Genomic DNA, 20,713 nt, shown 5'->3' with positions numbered 1-20,713 from the left:
GCTCAGTTTCATAAATATTTATTTGGAGACTGCTATGTGCCAGGCAGTATGAAAGAGACTGAAGATACAAGGTTGAAAGATCCATAGATTGTACTCAGGTACTTTAGTCTTTTCTCGAATTAGCCCAGATGTCTACCCTATTTTGGAAGACTTGCATTCATCTATTCACTTATTTTTGCATTTATCTATTCATTTATTTAAAAAATACTTATTAAATCTACTAAGTGCCAATTTTTCAGCTATATCCTGGGAATCTAATAACAAATGCTTAAGGTCAAGGAGCTCAGAGGGGCATTTTAATTCATGAAATCTTGCTACAGGGAATGTAAAAGTATGTGAAGGTCAGGAAACCACGTCTTTTGAAGTGTTACTATGTGCCAGCCACATCTAGAGGGGCATCCCCAACCATCTTTTCTAAATAGCCTCCCACACCACCCATGCTTACTATTTTAAAATTTTGCTTTATTTTTCTTCATCAACTAATCACTGCCTGACATTGCCACTGCTCTGTTCCCAGCTCTGAGAAGTAGCTATCACATTGTATGCTTATGGTAGTCATTGCATGAAGGGACCCAAAAGGTAGGAATTCTGGTTTTAGAAATGGGACTGAGACATAACTTAGTTTATTTATGATTGTGCAACTCTTAAGCCACAAATCTGGGATTTACACCTAGATGTGAAGCCAAAGCCCATGCTTTACAGAGCTATTAATCTGTCCTCTTTTGTTAAACAGTTATGTGAAAGACACTCCTTTGGGAGTTACCAAGAAGATCTTGCTTCAAGAGCCTGACAGTCTAGTTAGGAAGAAGAATATCTGGACATCCAACTACACATGTAAGGCAGTGTCTAGACATGAAAGGAACCACAGATAACAGGCGAGGAGGTGAGCTGGGCCTGGGACTGGTGCTGATAAGCACTTTTGCCCGGCTTATGTCTGTTGTCTGTTGTCTGTGGAATACAAAAAGTCAGTTCTTTCAAAGTGGAGGGCTTTTGTATAACCCCTTTCCCTGCACCCACTGAGTCTGAGTCCCTGTTCCCATTTAATGTCAGAGAATAGCAGATCCTCCCCCCCTCTTAGCAGAGGGGAGATCGTGGAAGGTGACAGAAGAAAGGCTCATTTTGAAGGGAGTTTGGACAGTTTGTGGGCTTAGAAGTGAAGACTTAGATAAAAACAGCTGTAGGAACTGAGATTGTTGCCTGGAAAAAAGTATGAGGATGGGGTGGGGTGAGGAGCTAACTTCAAAAATCTTCTTCATGGGGAAATCAGACGTTTGTTGAATGTTCTTATACTTGGTAAATGTTTGAAGGTTCCTGCACTTGAAGGACTGATGTCTCTTCCTGGTGGAGAGGGTTTAAATTTATTCTCCTGGGTAACAAACAGTGGAACCAAAAAGCTAAAAAGACTGCTGGAAACACATTTCTACTCAATACAAAACAAACAAATACATTTAAAACGAGCTGCACGACAGCCGTCTCAGGAGGTAGTGAGCCTGTGCGTCCAGGCCTCCCTGGGGAATCAGTCCCTAGGGCCTTTACGCCACAGTCAGGGATCGCCGACGAGGGGCGGGGACCAGGTGCTGAGTGTGAGCGCGCAGAAGATTCCCGCTGCGCGTCCCGGGCTCCCCTGGCGCGAGAAGCCGGGGCGGGGCGAAACGGGGCGGGCTGGGGACGGGGCGCTCTCGGGCTCCGACCGCGAGTGGGGTGCGGGCGCGGGGAAAGCGCGCAGCATGCTCACGGCCGCCGGCAGCCTCCTGCGCCTCGGCCTGGGGCGCTTCGTCCGCGGCCCGCCGGGGACGCCTCTAGGAGCCGCGCCGCGGCCCTCAGCGCCTCTCCCGCCCCGGGGTCTCCTCCGCTACTCCAGCGGCGGGGCCCCCAGCGGCTCTGCGCCCTCAGATCAAGGTGAGCCTGGGCTGGGGCAGGAAGGGCCAGGAAGGGAGGAGGCTGCGGAAGGACGGGCGAGGGGCTGGGGCTGGAAGTCTAGGCTGGAGCGTGCGCTGATCCACGTGCCGTGGGTCTGTCCGTTCCCCCGTCCACCTCTGTCGCTTTCGCAGCCGGGAAGGTTCACAGGGTACCCACCCAGCACAGGCCTTCGCAATTCGACAAGAAAATCCTGCTGTGGACCGGACGTTTCAAATCAATGGAGGAGATCCCGCCTTGGGTCCCGTAAGTGTGGCGGGTGTTGCGGCCGGCCGGGGCGTGCCGGGAGAGTCGAGCGAGGGTGCGGGGTCCGGCCAGCGCCCGACCGCAGCGCACACTGGAGCGAAGGCGGCCGCGTGCCGCACAGCCCTTCCCAGTAGCACCCAACACCACGAGGAGTTTACCTACACCCCTCAGCTGCGGGTAAATGTCAAGTTCCTTGATTGGACAGTGGGCCAGCTGACAGGGCGAGTGCAGAAGTTGGTTGAAAACACACAAGTTCAGTGGACACTTCCACCATCGCCCAGATTCCCGTCCCCAGAGAGCTCCGAGCACCCGAGGCAGTGGAGACTCAGGCCAAACGGAAGACACAGTCCCCGCGGGGACCCAGGGTAGCTGCTTGGGCGCAGGAGAGGGATTGGGGCTTTTGCCCGGAGGCGGCCCGCTGCTCCACCCAGGGAAGGGGTCCCCTGATCGTGGTGCGTGGGGCGGCTGGAGGGCCTCTGGGAAGAAGCCGCATCCACGTGGCCTCCTCTTCTGGGGTGGGAGGCGCCTGGCGGATGCGGTTCTGCAGGCCTCTGGGCATCGGGTTTACTCTGTTTGGGACGCGCGGGAGCGTTGGCATGGTCGGCCTCTTCTGATCCTGAACCCACCAAGACAGGTTCGCTAAATGATAAAACTCGAGGTAACAGTTCACCTCCAGGATAGTAATGTATCCTATTAAAGTAAATATAACCTGTAAAAAAAATCTTTCTGCAGTTTGAGTTTATGCCAAGCCCCAAAACCTTAGAAGCACTTTTACAAAGGAGTGGGTAAAAAGAGGGGAGTGAACTAAGAATAAAATCAATCTAGTAGTTTTTAAACTGATCTTAAGAAAAAAAAAAATGGAAAGACTAAAACCATAATGTCAAATAAGGATTTCAGATGTTCTGTATATTATATCTGTTCAATGCAAAGGGTTAATGAGTGCCTATTAGAATGGATAAGGGAAACTGGACCTACATCTTGGTCTTCACGTATTGCCCGCAGTTTTTTACTTATTAGTCTACCAGTTACCGAAAGCATCTCAAATAAATGGGGGTAGGAAAGCAGATGTGGTGGGAAATTCACACTCAATAATGAATTCTGAGGCATTTTTGTTCTTTTCTTGGATCGAGTTACTTAACAAGGAATAGACATGGAATTTGAAATAACAGGCATTTGAAATCTGCTTTCAGAATTTATTCAACTACAGAGACATTTTCTGATATTACAAACCAAAATCTGTTTTCCTTGAGATCTATAGACTCCAAACTACAGACTTAGCCCAAAGCAGAAATTAGCCCCAGCAAAGCCTTTATCATCACAAGCTCTGGTTATCAAACTTTAATTGATGTCTGAGAATTTAATACTTTAAATGTCAAATGAAGAAGTAAAAAGAACATAAACAAAACCAAATATAAAACACCACTCTGTTTGGATTTTGATTCTAGTGCCATAAAAGAATAACCAAGAATGTAAAGAACCAGCATTATTGTAAATTAATGTTTGTCCAGAGAACCTATTCCCAGTATTTCATTAGTGCAGCTGTATTTATGAAGAGACCCATTTTACAGAAATAATTTAATTTCCCCAGGACCACAGTTAAAAGGAGAATTTTAAACATGAGCATTTTAACTATGAAAAAGATGCCTGTAAAAAGCATTGTAGCTTTGGGATGAAAACATAAAAGCATTTGAATATTTTTCATTTTATTATTTTATAAAATCTTTTTTTTTAAACATTGCTATTTAAGAATATTCCTGGTAAGCTAAGTGTTAGACTTACAATATAAACAGATTTCACTTTTTATGCTCTTAATGGCCATATAATTAACAAACGACCTATAATTTTGGTACCATATGCTAATTATATTTAATAACAACTGTACTTTTCAGTGCTAAACGAATTTGGTATAACAGATCAAAGCCAGATGGATGGGTAAAAGAGATATCTTTTACGTTCCATCTGGAACAAAATTTAGCAACAAATATAATCTAATAATGTCTCCATAGTCACTAATTGAACCTGTTTGCAGCTGACATCTTAAAACGTACGTTATTCTGCCTAAAATCTGAGGAAAATAGGCTAGATATTGGTTTTCTGTGGTCTTTCAACTACAGAAAAAGTTAAAAATTTTTTCATTTTTAAGAGAAATTGCAACTTGTCTTTCTGGGGTTTTTTTTTAATGTAATAACACTCTATTTAAACTTGACATTAAATAGGAAAGAATGATGCTAAATACATTTTAAATAATTAAGTGCTTTAATTATGCATATTTATAAACTGCATCTTCATATTATTGCAAATTATTAAAATTTATTTTAATATAAAAGCCCCACTGGCATGGTAACACTACTTTGCAAGTTGCTAAAATCTTAGACAACTTGCATATAACTTTATTAATAAATAAGACTACCCAGTACTCAAGTAAGCATGTAAACTTTCAGAATAATAACAAGAGGAGCTGGCCGGTTAGCTCAGTTGTTTAGAGCTCAGCCTTGTAACACCAGGGGCAAGGGTTCATATCCCCACACCAGCCAGCTGCCAAAAACAAAAAACAGGATAACAAGAAAATGAAGGTTTCTTTTGTTTTTTTCCTTTGAGAAATTATTGTGATTTTGATCACTTCATTTGAAAACGTCCTTCAAAAGCCATGAAGGAAACACCTTTTCTCTAACAATATAACATAAAAAGATGGTTATTTTGAGCAGCTAGAAACTAAATATACTACAGTCTTGTTTCATAGTGGCTAACATTAAAGTTCTGAATGAATACCTGTGGATTTGAAATTGATAGGATAATGGGCTAGCATTTGGAAGTCTTTCACATCTTCAGTTTGTATTTGAGGAAAATTTTGAACTATTTACATTGCAAATCATTACCTATCATCCCTGTCAGAAAACCATATTATTTCAATATAATTAACAAAATACACATCTTGGTTTAGGCCAGAAATGATAGATGCTGCAAGAAACAAGGCTCGAGTGAAAGCTTGTTACATAATGATTGGACTCACAATTATTGCCTGCTTTGCAGTGATAGCATCAGCCAAAAGGGTGAGTACCTCCTTAAAATAAAGATAGACTTGTGAATTTTAAGAACTGTATGGACTTTGTTCTCAATTCAGGGACTATTGCTATTCTTTAATGTAAGAACAACTTCATCTTTGAGACCTGGAGCCACCCATACATCTCTGGGCATTTTAAGCCAATTACTATTCTGCATAATCCTGTGATTCTGTCCTTTACTTCTCTGGTTCACACGTGTGTCTGAGCCCACTAACTTCACACAGGGAGTAGGATCTAGAAGCTTACTAATGTTATATAAATGTCCATTCATTTCTGTCAGCTTGGAAAGGAACCTATGCTTTGAAATTGTTCTTATCAAATGGGAAGTTTGTTATAAAGTTTTTTAATTTTTTAAATTTTATTGGTTATGCATATTCATGGGGTACAAAGCTGACCATTACCACTTGTGCCCAAGATATGATGGCCAGATTAATACTATCAGCATGCCCATTACCACAAATTGCTATTATTCCCTGTGTCTCCCACCTAATAAAGTTTTGTTTGTTTACACCCAACCTCCTTCCAAAAAGAATTTGAAACTTTCTATATTCAAGTGTAAAAAAGCTTTTAAAATTGAAATAGAAAATCAGAACCCTGAAAAGGGGAAGCAAACATGCCAAACACAATGGCTAATAGGAGGAGTCTTCAAAAAGTTCATGAAGAAATTCATATAATCTTTTAATTCTATTTTTCCATGAACTTTTTGAAGTACCCTCATATAGTTGCTGTGATTGTTTTTTAAATGCTTACTGGGCTGATCACTCAAACATGTAAATAAGGAAATTTGATCATCTCGTTTTTAACCTATCCTAGATAAATGACTGCTCACCAAAGTAATGATTCTCGAGTTTCTAGGGATATTTTAACGATAAGTATATTGCTTCTTCTACAAGAAAAAAGACAAACGTTAATTAGACAACTTACGATCGCCCTTTAATGGTTTACTTATAATAGCACTTTAGAATAATCTTTTCCAAACTGGGAATGACAAGCCCTCAAATGTTTTAACCTTACAAAATTATGCGTATGATGGAGTTTGGATGTGTTGTCCCCTCCAAAACTCATGTGGAAATTTGATCTCCAATGTGACAATCAGTGTTGGAAATTGATTGACTTATAGGGCAGATCCTTCTCTCTCTCTCTCTCTCTCTCTCTCTCTCTCACACACACACACACACACACACACACACACACACACACACACACACACCATGTGATCTGCTTGTACCCGCCAGCTGCCTGCCGCTTTTCCGCCATGAGTAGAAACAGCCTGACGTCCGTGCCAGACGCAGCTGTCCCAGAACTGTAAGCCAAATAAGTCTCTCTTCTTTATAAATTACCCAGTCTCAGGTAATTCTGTTATAGCAACACAAACAGACTAAAACAGCATATAAATATTTAAAGATTCCATGTCATTTTCTGGCAAAAAAGTAGCCATTCTCATTCATGCATTTACCGGTGCCGAAAATTAATATATTCTTCTGTCACAGGTTCCTCAGGATACCTGCACCTCCTGACAGAGACAGGGTCCTCTATTTCTCAACTCCTCTATTAAACGTTAGCAGTTTTTCTTTCTTTTTAAGATTAAATGTTCTAATAGTACCTCGTTTACCTCAGTGAACACTGACTGTAGTTCCCACCCTATTTTGGATGCCATTAATCTAGACTCATTAATCTTGACACTGTGTTTGGATGTTTGGGTACTGATATGACTCATTACATTTTGGGGAGACAATTGACACTTTTGCTTGGTTAGCAAATATTTTCTTCTACCGAATCAATATCTTTCCCTCCCTCACATCTACCCAGTCTCATTTCAGTCCACTGGAACTGCTGAAAGCATGTCTAAATTGAGAATATCAGGGCCATAAGGGGACTTGTTCTACCTACACCTCAATGTAGACCACCCTTCTACAGGAAATCTGGCACATGGGTAGCCAGCCTCTCCATTCTGCAACTAAGAAAGGAATATTTTTGGCACATGGGGAGATAATTAGTTATAAATGGGTACATGAATATATAAAACACTGGAATAGGCCAATGTGACATTTTTTACTTGCTTTTGTTGGAGAATGTAAACCAGCCATTGTCCATCCATGAAAGTCCTCAGAAGCTGTGAAATGAGAGCGTTGGGAATCTAAGTCTTTTCTCCTTCAGAAGCATTTTCTTCACTTGGCTTCCATGGTACCACACTCCCATAGTTTGTCTCTTGGCCACTCCTTCTGAGCATCCTCTGCTTGTTCCTCCTATTCTCCTGGACTTCATAAGAGTGAAGTGCCCCAAATAGATCAGCCTTTAGTCTTCCTTCTCTATCCATACTTACTCCCTTGGAAATCTTATAAGGTTTTATGGATTTAAATTCCCTCAATATTCCAATGACTTTCAAGTTTACATTTTAGCTATTATCTGTTTCCTGAACTTCAGAGTCATATAGCCAATTGCTTACTTAGCATTTCCCATTGTGTGTCTAAGGATATCTCAAACTTGAACTCTGGGTCTTCCCCAAAACAACCCTGAGCCACCCTTTTTCCATACTCCGTTTTCCTCATCTCAGTTGATGTCAACTCTCTCCTTCCAACTGCTCATGAGTAAGTCATATATCAGTAATCCTGTTGGCTTCACTTTCCAAATATATCCACAACTGGGCCACTCCTCAGTATCTCTCCTGAGATACCAAAATCTATTGCCTGGTTTATTGCAATATCTTCCAAATGGTCTCACTGCTGTCCTCTTACCTCTCTCCAATTCATTTTTCATTTTGAGTAATAACGCAGGTAACGGTGACAGACAAGTAGAGAAAAGGTTAGCAACAAGTTGAAATATTTGGGGAGGTAAAATGTATAAAACTTTCTGGTGAATTCATTGTGGGAGCAGGAAAGAAAATGGAATAAAGAAATCAAAACACCTGGGTTTTTGACCTGAGCAATCAGGTGGCTGATGCTGCCGTTTATTGAGATGTGTAAGACTGGGGAAAGAACTGGCAGGCATGAGAGGCAAAAGATATCAAGTTCTATTAAATATGAGATGCATATTAGATATCAATCAATATTTATTAAATTTGATTTATTTTACTGAGGACTTTGTGTGCTCTTCAGTCTGAGGACCTACAGCTTTCCTCTCTGCTGAAAAACTCTAAGTTGTCATAACTTCAAATATGGCCCCTTCGCCCATTCTATCTGTTCTCTCTTCCTATAATGAACATATGTTGGAACTTCTAATTCTCTTCTCCATGTATCTTACCTTCTCTTTTTTATTTCTTGTGTCCTTACCTCTATGCTGAGTATAGATTGTTTCCTTGGATCTATTTTCTAGCTAGAGTTCTTACCTCTTAATTACGGTGCTGAATATCTGTGCTTTTCACAGACAAATTTTCCCTCAGATAAATGCCTACTTTCTTTAACACTTCCCTGTGCTGGTAAGAGGAGTTTTAGTCTTTTCATAGGAGTACCCTTTCCTGATTCCTCCACTTTTATCTTTTTTTTTTTAGTTGATAAATGAAAATTACTTTTATAAGCCTCGATGAATATTTCTAAATTCCCATCTTATATTCCCATCTTTTCTTTAATTTTTTTTTAATTTATACATGTTTATGAGGTACAGAGTTGACTATCAGTATTTGTATACGGTATGTGGTGATCAAATCAATATTATTAGCATGTTCATCATTACAAATCACAATTAACTTTTGTGTCCCATATTCAATTACTCCGCATTCCCCATACCCCTCCCCCTTTCCACCTCTAGTCACTATAAGTCTGTTCTGTCTTGTGAAAGTTCAACATTTTATTATGGTCTTACTTTCTTTCTTTCTTTGTTACTTAGCTCCCACTTACAAGTAAGAACATGTGGTATTTCTCTTTCTGTGCCTGGCTTATTTCACTTAACATAATTTTCTCCAGACTCATCCATGTTGGTGCAAATGGCAGAACTTCATTCCTTTCTATGGCTGAGTAGTATGCCATGGTTTATATATATATACCGCATTTTCCTTATCCAGTCATCTGGTAATGGACATTTAGGTTGGTTCCATATCTTGGCTATTGTAAATAGAACTGCAATGAACATGGGAGTGCAGGTATCCCTAAGTAGCTCAGCTACATGCTCAAGATCCAAATCCTGGACTCATCCCTGTGTAGGGATTAGACTCCCAGCCCATAGCTGGCAAGGCCAATATTTTTCCCAAATGCCCCCTGACTGAAACCATGTCCTTCCATCCTGGCTTCAGACTCCCATTTCCCACCAATTCATCCCTTGAGTTACTTCCATTTCTGGTACCTAAGGATTTCCCTTTTTTGATTTTGCACTTAAGTATTTGAAAATATTTTTGTTATGTTTTATACAACAAACATGTCCATGTATGTCAAGAGAGGATGGGGGCAGATTTCTGACATCAGCTATCCTGTTGACTGGAAGTCTAGCAACTTAAGTAATTTTTTTCCATACCCAAGGATCATTTTGGGGGGGTACTGTTTGTGACAGATTTTTTGAAGTTACATTTCTCCTTTCCTTTGTACAGTCTCTCTTATGTATGTCTATCTAACATACAAATTCTTCCAAAGTCACAATGCTTTGCTTTGTTGTTCTGCAGGCCGTAGAACGACATGAATCCTTAACAAGCTGGAACTTGGCAAAGAAAGCTAAGTTGCGTGAAGAAGCTGCATTGGCTGCACAGGCTAAGGCTAAATGATATTCCAAGTGACAAAGTATTCACCTGAATACCATCAATATTATCAGCAACAATAAAAGATAGGTAAAATAGAATATTTAACAAAATATTTGCCATGGTTTTATTTTGGCAACAAGAAGCACAAGGTCTTTTTTATTTTATGCCTTAGTAATCTTTTCATATATTCAAGAAAGTGCATGAAAGCATATACAGCTTGGAAGATTTTTACATAGCAAACACACCTGAGTAACAGCAGCCCAGGTCAAGATGTAGAACATCAACAGCACCTCAACAGCCTCCTTTTTGCCATCACTCAGTCATTACCCACCCAAAGGTAACCACTGTTCTGAGTTTTATCACCATAGATAACTTTTGCCTGTTTTTGAACTTAATAAAAATGGAAACACACAGTAAGCACTTGTGCATTTGGATCCTTAACATTATGTTGTGCGATTCATGCACAAATTGTGTATAGCATTAATTCATTCATTTTTATTGCTGTATAATATTCCATTGTATGAAGATGCCACAGTTTGTCTGGATATTTGGTCCAGTTTTTGGCCATTACAGATAGTGCTAAAATGAACACTTTGTACATGTTATTTAAATGAGATTGGAACTAAATTATTAAGGGCTCTTTAAAATCAAAGGTAATTTTCAACCAAAGTTCTACTGTATTGGGTAACTGGACAGTCCCTCTGGTTTTCTTTTCATAGTTTACATCTAGATGAAACAGATTTGAAAAGTCTTACAAATCAAAAACTATTAATTCCAAAATCTATTAATAAAATGATAAATTACAGAAACAGTAATTGTAAAAGCAATTTTAAAAAGACAAAAATGTTACAGAAAGAAAAATGGTATATGTCAATGGTCTTCAAGCTTGTTTTACTTAGCCCTAAAACAACTTTTTAAATTATACATCTCATCCTCATATGTTTTTAATTTGGCATCTATAATATTTTTACTCGTAAATGTAAGTAGTTGGAAAGATATCGTTTCTGTTATATTGTGTATTGCATGTACTTTACATATACTTTCCATCGTAAGCTTGAAGCTACATCGTTAGGTCATTCAATGTATGGAGATGTCTGCCTTGTAATTTTAAGGACAAAACCAGTTTTCATTGTCAAGCTGAGTCAAATCAAACTTGCTTTCTGTTAGAAAAAGTCTTAATTTGATTTGAAAATAAAAATGTTAATACATGTGCCTATGACAGTAATTTCACTTTTGATTTCTAACTCTAAGGTAAATATAGAAGGTATGAAGCATTGTTAGGAGTCTGTGCCCTGGAAGAAACAAGGCACTAGCTGCTTTAGAATTTTGCACAGCAGCTCCTTTTGCTCTGCTCTCTTGGAACTCTTCCTTGGGAGCTAATTTTTAAATTATCCATTGCCATCCAGAAGGTTTGTGAACCACAGAGCAAAGCATGAGTATCTTAGTCCATTTTCTATTGCTATAACAGAATACCTGAAACTTTGTAGTTTATAAGGAAATGAAATTTATTTCTTACAGTTATGGAGGCTGGGAAGTCCAAGATCAAGGGGCCAACATCTGGTGAGGGCCTTCTCGCTGCATCATAACATGGCAAAGGGCGTCACATGGCAAGAGGGCAAGAGTGTGTGTGCCAGCTCAATTCTCTTTTCCTCTTCTTATAAAGCCACAAGTCCCATCATGGGGGCTCCACCCTGATGATCTTATCTAACTGTAATTATCTCCAAAAGACCCCACCTCCAATCAACATATGAATTTGGGGCTTACGTTTCCAACATATGAAATTTGGGGAACACATTCAAACTACAGCAACAAATAAGATTCAGAATGGGTGAGAAAGTACTCTCCTTTTTTGCCCAATAGTGCAAAGTTGATTATGAGGAGAGGTGCAAAAGGAGAACAAGCAGACCACATTCTCGAGCATATCAATTTTAAGAAAGGGTGTATTTGGAGTTTAAAGATCTGGAAACAATTCCCTTAAAAATATACTACTACTTAGAAGTCCTTTTATACACCAAGCTTGAAGATTACTGGAATACTCTAAATATTACTGAAAAACTCAAAATATTTATTAGGATGAATATGATGGTATCCATTTATGGTTAGATGGAAGACTAAATGTCCGAAGAGTCTTTCAGTATTGAACTAAAAATTCTGGGTAAAATATTTTTTGGAACGTCTTTTAAAATACTTGGTTAAACTGTAGGGAAAAGAAGGAAGATCATTGTCATAGATAATAAGAAAGTAAAAATCCAGAGAGTTAACATATGACCTATCCGAGGTGGTCATATGCTGGAGATAACAGACCAAAACATGAGGCCGGTAAAAACTGAGAGGATAGTCTGGAAAACATCCGCATGAAGCCAGAATCCCAGGAAAGTTATACTATCAGGTGGTTGAATTAGAGTTGGGTGGTGGTGAGGTACCTGTACTAGTCAGGGTTTTACCAGAGAAACAGAGCTCGTTGGAGATTATACAATGGTACTTCCAAAAGTTCATGGAAAGATTTTTATTATCTTTTCATTCTATTGTAACACAAACTTTAAGTGCCCTAGTGTATATGTATACATACGTGTATATACATATGTATACATACATGTATATACATATGTATACATGTATGTATATATAAAGATATGCATGAATGTATGTATGTAAACAGATTTATTTCTAGGAATTGACTTACATGAGTGTGGAGGCTGGCAAATCAGAAACCTGTAGAGCAGACTGGGAATTCTCTGGCAGGAGCTGAAGCTACAGTCCAAAGGCAAAATATTTTTCTTCCTTAGGGAAACAAAAGTTTTGCTCTTAAGGCTTTTCAACTGATTGGATGAGACTCACCAGATTATTAAGTATATCTTCTTTAATTAAAGTTAACTGAGTAGATGTTAACCCCATCTGTAGAATACCTCCACAGCAGCATTTAGATTAATGTTTAATTGGATAACTGGGTACTGTGGCCTGCCCAAATTGACACATAAAACCAACCAACCATCACAGTGCCAGAGAGACGGGGAGAGAGAGAGAATTTATGTATCATCTTTGGATCTAAAGGAACAGTAAAAATGAAGGGAAAAAAATCCTTGGAGGAGACCTGACCACATGTTTGTTATCACATATTTTGGGGCCAGATTTTATGCCATCTCTCTTACCCTCACTCCTCAATAAATCTACACCAACTGTTCAATTTAAAGTGCTCCCAACAGAATTTACTGAAGTGATGGAAGAGTTCTAAAACTGGATGGTTGTAATATGCAAATGTATAAGTGAGTGACTTTACAAAAACTCAAACTGCACTTAAAATGGGTGAATTTTATTGTACATAGAAATTACGGTACTATATAGAAATTATACCACAATAAAGCTACTAAAAAAAAAGTGACACAAACAACATATTTTGTTTCCAAGGCTGTGAGAAGGTAGATATGCTCATATGTTGCTGCTCCAAATGAAAGAAAGTATGACCCTTGTGGAGGGAAATTTGACAATATGAGGATATTTCAAAGTTCATAGAAAAATAGAATTAAAAGGTAAGAATCTTTCCATGAAATTTTGAAGTAACCTACACTATAGCAAAATTGCATATGTATCTATTGATCCAGAAGTTTACAGTAATATCCATTGCCATACTATTTGCTATGGCAAAGACTGGAAACAATTTAAGAGCTTGTCAATAGAGGATCAATTGAATAAGTAATGCTATGTCCACACAATGGAGTACTATGCAGATGTAGTAAGGAATGAAGAGTTCTATATTATGCTTTGGAATGAGCTCCAGAATATAGTTAATATAAAAAAGTACATTGTAAGAAAGCATATGTAGTATATACTATTATTCATCCAATAAAGAGAGGGGATATGTAAATATATTTATTATTATATTAAAAAACAGGGTTCGGGGCCGAGCCCGTGGCGCACTCGGGAGAGTGCGGCGCTGGGAGTGCAGCGACGCTCCCGCCACGGGTTCGGATCCTATATAGAAATGGCCGGTGCACTCACTGGCTGAGTGCTAGTCACGAAAAAGACAAAAAAAAAAAAAACAGGGTTCAGATCTCTGTACTGGCTAGATGCCAAAAAAAAAAAAGGAAAGAAAGAAAGGTAAACCAAAAAAGTGTAATGTTATTTATAGAAGAAAGGGACAAATAGTTGGAAGGGAGAGTAATAAAAGTTAAACTTTTCTGAATATATATTGTTTTAGCCATTTGACTTTAGAACAACATAAATGTCTTATATGGTTATAAAAACTTAAATCGCAAAAAACAAACAAAAAAGGCAAAGAACTTTTAAAAAGTAAAAGTAAAATCAAACAAATAAGCCTAAATTGGCTGTATAGGCACATGGAGAGTAAGTATTTTAAGTAATCTAAAAATATCTTTAGTGGTATTTATTTGATGTTTAAATAGAAGTCCTCTCTCCCACCCCCCAAAAAACATTTTTAGTAAGTATATTGTGATGGTTAATTTTAGGTTCAACTTGACTGGATTAGGGGATGCCCAAATAGCTGGTGAAGCATTATTTCTGGGTGTGTCTGTGAGAGTGTTTCCAGAAGAGACTGGCATTTGAATCAGTGGACTGAGTAAGGAAGATCCACCTCAGTGTGGGTTGGAACCAGCCAATCAGCTGGAAGCTCGAATAGAACAAAAAGAGAAAAGGTGAATTCACTCTCCTGGAGCTGAGACACCCTTCTTCTGCCCTTGGATATCAGAACTTCAGGTTCTCTGGCCTTTGGAATCCAGGATTTGTGCCAATGCTCTCCCATCCTCCACCCCGACACCTCCCAGGTTCTCAGGCCTTCAGCTTCAGACAGAGTCACACCATTGGCTTCCCTGGTTCTCAGGCCTTCAGACTTAGACTGAGCCATGCTACTGGCCTCCCTGGCTCTCCAGCTTACAAATAGCTTATTGCAGCACTCCTCAACCTCAATAATTGTGTGAGCCAATTCCCCTAATAAATTCCTTCTCATCTATCTCTCTTTCTATATATGTATATACACACTCATATATCCTATTGGTTCAGTCTGTCTAGAGAACTCTGACTAATACACATATTGACAATATTGGTGTTGTAACAACAGCAATCATATATATACATATATATTTCCACCACTGTAGTAACGTCCACTCCTAGCACTCAGATCTTGATTTCTAAATATTATTTCATATTAAAAGAAACCAGGGCTCCTTGGAGAATTGGCTGATTCCAGGTCTGGTACAAGAAACATACAAGATGATCCTGGAACATGTCGTTTTATTATAAAATACTCTTAAAGGAGCTAGTAAAGCTGTGGGGTTATGTCCGAAGTCCTCTACAACCAACTTGACAACAGCTCCACCAGACAAAAATGGGAACATCAGCAAGAATAGTAACTCCAGTGGGTTGAACCTCTTCAAATATGTTTAAATCTGTGAGTACAAACAAATAAAAACAGAAAGAAATCAGATCATGTTGGAAGAGGTTAGGGAATCACATGAGTCTGAAAACTGTTAAATAAAGGTAAAGAATCAAGCTTTTATTATGCTTTTTCTGTATCAACTGTGCCAAGTATAACTGAACTGTTGATGAAGAGACATACCCATTATAGTAATATCCCAGAAAAAAAAAAGAATAGGGAATGATAGGCTCATGATTTTGCAACCAGTAAAGAAACAGTGGATCTAGGGAATAATCATAATGGCCGCCAACAACTCAAAAAGAGAGAGACTTAGATACTATGTATCACCTGATTAAAGTACACATCACCACCAATGAAGCATTTAAAAAAATTTTTTAACCTGAATCTGAAAGGCTATATATCTAACTTCTAATTTAATAATAAATATAGGAGATAGGAATATATTAAACTATAACACAGGAAAGTAATTAGCAAAACTTAGACTGTGGGAAACTATGACAATCCTATTTTTCAACAAAAAATATTGCGAAGAAGAATTTCAAAAAAGAAAAGAGGTTCAGAAGAAAGCACTTTAAACCCAGATTTCAAGGAACAACCACAAAGAAAGTTCCAAGAAATATAAGCATGCACCCTATAATCCTGGAAACAAGCTTCCATAAGTAAGTTTCAGCAGAAACAACAGGTAGCACTCAGGTTCATAAAGATGGCAGATATTGAAAGAATCTAATATAGAATGTAGAGTTATGTTTAATATGGTTAAAGAAATGAAAAAAGAGAAAGATATAAAAAAGAAAGAATATTAAAAATATGACTTGGAAGATTAAAATCAGATAACTAGAACTTTTAGAAATGAAAATATTATAACAAATTAGAAAACAACAAAAACACATGAATGAATTAGGCAGATTAACTGAAGAGAGAAATTGTAAACCAGAAGATAGCTCTGAGAAGCTATCAAAATTAGTCAGATGGCAACATAGAAAAAAAAAATGAAAAATTTGAATGCAAGGTGATACTTCGAGGATGGATTAGCAACAGTCTTCTAACTAAAGTTCTAGAAGGTTATGAAAAAGAATGAAGTGAATCAATATTCAAAATAACAGCTTTCCAGAACTAATGACAAATGCATAAATTCAGATTCAAGAAGCTCGATTAATCCCAAATAAGATTTTTTAAAAGAAATTCACTTAAAGACATATTGTAATAAAACTGAAGAAAACAAAAATAGGTCATCTTAAAAGCAGTCACAGAGAAAAGGAACATAACTTAGAAAGGAGCAATAATCAGACTGACTGTTTTTCCAACAGCAGTTCTGGAAGCCAGAGAATAATGGATTAATGCCTTCAGAATTTTGAGAGGAAATTAACTGTCATTTCAATAAGATTCTCTTCCAAGTAAAAGGATCAATAAAACACATTATTTTTTTTTAGGCAAAAACTGTTTACTACTAGAGGCCATCAATAAAAGAATTTCTAAAGGCTCTACTTCTTGGGGACATACTTTCAGAATAAGGAAACAATCTCCAAAGGAAGGTCTAAGGTTAAGAAGAAATGAATGAAAAAGAAAGAAATAGTAAAAATGGTTAAATCAAAATAAACATTGATTGACTATATATTCTAAAAGTATCTAATTTCTGGGTCAGAAAAAAAAAACCTAGCATATGTGTTGTAGAGAAGTTGCTTTGATTGGTAGAGGTAAAGATATCAGTTAACTTTAGATTTTAAGTTAAATACATATGTTAAATTTCCTAGGGAAACATAAAAATAAGAACAGAATGTATAACTTACAAACTACTAGAGATTTTTTAAAAAACAGAAATATAAATAAAATCAGTGAAAAGGCAAGAAGGAAAGGGGAGAAAAAAGGACAATAGAAAAAAGAAGAGAAATAGAACAAAATAACATGATCGAAATGAATACAGACATATCAGTAGTCAATATAAGTGAACCAAACTCTGGTAAATAAATACAGAGATACTCAGAATGCATTTAAAACAAATAATTGCTGCATACAAAAGACAGAACTAAAACCAGGAAATACAGAGTTAAAGTAAAATGATGGAGAAAAGATATAGGGACAATTCTTAACCAAAATATTGCCACAGTAGCTGTATCAATATCAGACAAAATAAACTTTAAGAGAAAATGGATTACTGGTGATGGAGTTTGGATGTGTTGTCCCCTCCAAAACTCATGTGGAAATTTGATCCCAAATGTGGCCGTGTTGGAAACTGATTGAGTCATGGAGGTGGATCCCTCATGAATGGATTAATGCTCTCCCTGGGGGAGGGGAGATTAATGAGTGAGTTATCGCTCTATTAGTTCTTGGGAGAGCTCATTGCTTAAAAAGACCCTGGCACCTTCTCTCTCTCTCTCTTGCTTCCTCTCTCTTGCTTCCTGTAACCATGTGATCTGCTTGTACCTGCTGGCTGCCTGCCACTTTCTGCCATGATTAGAAGCAGCCTGAAGCCCGTGCCAGATGCAGCTGTCCCAGAATCGTAAGCCAAATAAACCTCTTTCCTTTATAAATTACCCAGTCTCAGGTATTTCTGTTATAGCAACACAAACCAGACTAAAACAACTAGCAATAAGGAGGGTAACAACATATTGTTCAAAGGTTTAATTCATCAAAAGATATTACTTTCTTGGTACCATGGCATTCAGTTGCAAAATTGGCCTGTTCATCCTCAACAGTAACTTGTCAAGTTTAGAGGCCAGGAGCCCCTGGATGCTGGACTCTGGGGCCAATTTTCTGCACCTGGATGCATTTTGTTCCCAACATCACATTTAGTCACTCTGTGGTAGAAAGCCTCCTCAGGCAGCTAGACCAGGACCCTTTCTTTGACATGCACATGATAGTATTCAGGTTGGAACAGCAGGTAAAGTGCATGGTGGTAGCAGGACCCAATCAATATACCTCTCATCTTGAGGTTACTGAAATACAGGGGCTTTGGCTAACGACATTTGTGAGAACAAGATAAAGTCAACCTTCCCATCAAACCAGGAACTACTGGTGAGCATTTGGCACCATGGGCTAATCAAATAAATATAGCCTTGTTTATGACAGTGGAACCTGGGCTTGTTAGGCAGAAATTCATTGAAGATATAAAGCCATTTTCACTGATTGAGTTCCACAGAGTCCTGTGGTGGAGTGGGCCTGACACTGTTTATAAATGTGCGGAGATAGGAGGTAACATAATTCTGTCTGGCAGTGCCAATTTTTTTTTTTTTTTTTTTTGACCGGTAAGGGGATCACAACCCTTGGTACAGTGTGGTCAGCACCACGCTCAGCCAGTGAGCGCACCAGCCATCCCTATATAGGATCCGAACTCGGCCTTTGCGCTCCCAGCGCAGCACTCTCCAGAGTTAGCCACGGGGCCAGCCCTGGCAGTGCCATTTTGAGGAGTAAAGACCCCATATCTGTGATCAACACGTTAAGAAATGTTTGGTCTGAAGCTGCACAGAAACATCCCCTTGATGGATGAAACCTCAAAGAATCCAGTGTTTTGCTCGTATAATCTTTCAGTGGAAAGCAAGAATGTTGACTACCAAATCATATTGCAGTTGAGGCAGTGCTGCTTTTCTGAGCAATTATTCATTCCAGTAACTACAATCTATCTATTGTACAGGATGTCCCAAGAAGTTAGAAATTGGTGTGTGCGTTAGAACTACATCACAGTGATGGAATTTAAAGATTAGTGTTAATACCCTGCTTTTACTTGGAGACAATTACTATGAAGAGTCAAAATATGACAGTAATATTAAGGTTGTAAGCAAAAACGATGTCTTAATGACTAAGGAAGACACAAAAGGGTACTTTAAAAAAGTCATGGAAACATAGAATTAAAAGATAATATGAATTTTTCCATGAGCTTTATGAAGTACCCTCACATTAGTTACTGTTAAAAAATTTTTAAAAAATATTTTTCCTCATTCTAAAAAGAATTATCTGTTATTTCTCAGATGTTTTCCAAAAGCAAAGGAAATCTTTATGGTTTTTCCTGTTTTATGTCATTTGTGATTTGTCTATATATTTGATAATGATTAGAATGAAACTTATGAGAAATTAAGCTTGGACCTGGCTGGAATGGTTTACAATATTTTTCTTATGTTGAAATCTTTCTATTTTTCACTTTTCACCTTACACTTGATGCATAAAACTATTAAAAAGTGTATGCAGTTTAGGGATACATTTTCGGGTGGTCTGTGGTCTATTCTAAAATGCAAATGTATGTTTTATCCATCAGCTTTGCTGAAGGGGCAAATTATTCAGTGATTGTTTTCCCCTTTCTTTAATCCACCCTCCATCCTTAAGGACATTAAATAATGCTTTTGCCTTAGTTCTGAGTAGAAAGGAAAAGTAAAGTCTCTGAAAGTAATATCCCGGTGAATCTTGACTCTGCCCTTTCCAGTTATTTGACCTTAGCAAATCACTCAACCTCTTTCAGTGGTGTTATTCGTTTATAAACTTAATGTAGTTATAACAACTTTGCAGGGTTGTGTTGAATATTAAGAGAGGTAACTTTGTACAGTCATGTGTTGCTTAATGACAAGGATACATTCTAAGAAATGCATTGTTAGGGAATTTCCTCATGTGAACATTATAGAATATACTAACACAAACCTAGATGGTATAGCCTGCTACTACCTAGGTATATGGTATAGCCTATTGCTCCTATATGAGCAATGCATTGCAATATGATGTTATGATGGCTATAATTTCACTAGGCAACAGGAATTTTTCAGCTCCATTATAATTTTAGGGGACTTCTGTTGAATATGTGGTCTGTCATTGACTGAAACATCATTATGCAATGCATTACTGTATAGGTAAAGCTTACAGTACTATTTCTAAGACTTAGTAGATGCTCAGTACAAAGTAGCAATCATATAAATTTATGTTTTGTAAGTTACAGAATATTTTGATATAATCTCATTAAATCTATAAATCACTTATAAATGTTAGAAGAGACATTTTTGTCCTAATTAAAAAATGAAGAATTAAAACTCAGCAACAGGTTGGTATCCTGAAAAGGATCCAGTGTACATAGGATTTCTGGTCTGTGTTCCGTTTATAAATGAAGCCCTTGAGAGGTGGGATAGGCAAAGCAAGCTGATTTTACTCAACATTTTCTAATTTCCAGTCAGACTTTACTCTGTCTCAGAACAAGATAGCTAAGAATATTCAGGAATTATAGAACTTGGCCCCGAGGATGTGTATACTGTTATTCCAAAAGAGACCTAGTAGACTAATAGATGACAGAATTAATTCATAAACTAAAATTTTTATAACTGTATTCCAAATTATTCTTAGAAAGCAAATATGTATAAACCACTTTATTCCCATAACTTCTCTTGCTTTGTAATAAACATGGTGAGAAATAATAGGACCAGTGGCATTAAACTTCTATAGGTTACTATGGATTTTGAGAAGTAA

At 38.0% G+C, this 20,713-nt stretch overlaps 1 protein-coding gene and 1 pseudogene across 1 annotated transcript; both read left to right on the top strand.

The window, feature by feature from the left end:
- Positions 1–1,655: 1,655 nt before the first annotated feature.
- FAM162B (family with sequence similarity 162 member B) lies at positions 1,656–11,096 on the top strand. Its single transcript, XM_063097772.1, has 4 exons — positions 1,656–1,899; positions 2,052–2,163; positions 5,105–5,213; positions 9,814–11,096. The coding sequence occupies exons 1-4, from the start codon at positions 1,728–1,730 to the stop codon at positions 9,910–9,912; spliced, it is 492 nt and encodes a 163-aa protein (XP_062953842.1). The 5' UTR covers positions 1,656–1,727; the 3' UTR covers positions 9,913–11,096.
- Positions 11,097–17,929: 6,833 nt separating this feature from the next.
- On the top strand, positions 17,930–18,761 carry LOC134379134 (ribulose-phosphate 3-epimerase-like; annotated as a pseudogene).
- The last annotated feature ends 1,952 nt before the right edge of the window (positions 18,762–20,713 follow it).

This window comes from Cynocephalus volans, chromosome 5, assembly GCF_027409185.1.
Source record: "Cynocephalus volans isolate mCynVol1 chromosome 5, mCynVol1.pri, whole genome shotgun sequence".
In the NCBI taxonomy this organism is placed as follows: domain Eukaryota; kingdom Metazoa; phylum Chordata; class Mammalia; order Dermoptera; family Cynocephalidae; genus Cynocephalus; species Cynocephalus volans.
This window is presented reverse-complemented; position numbering and strand designations above follow the sequence as displayed.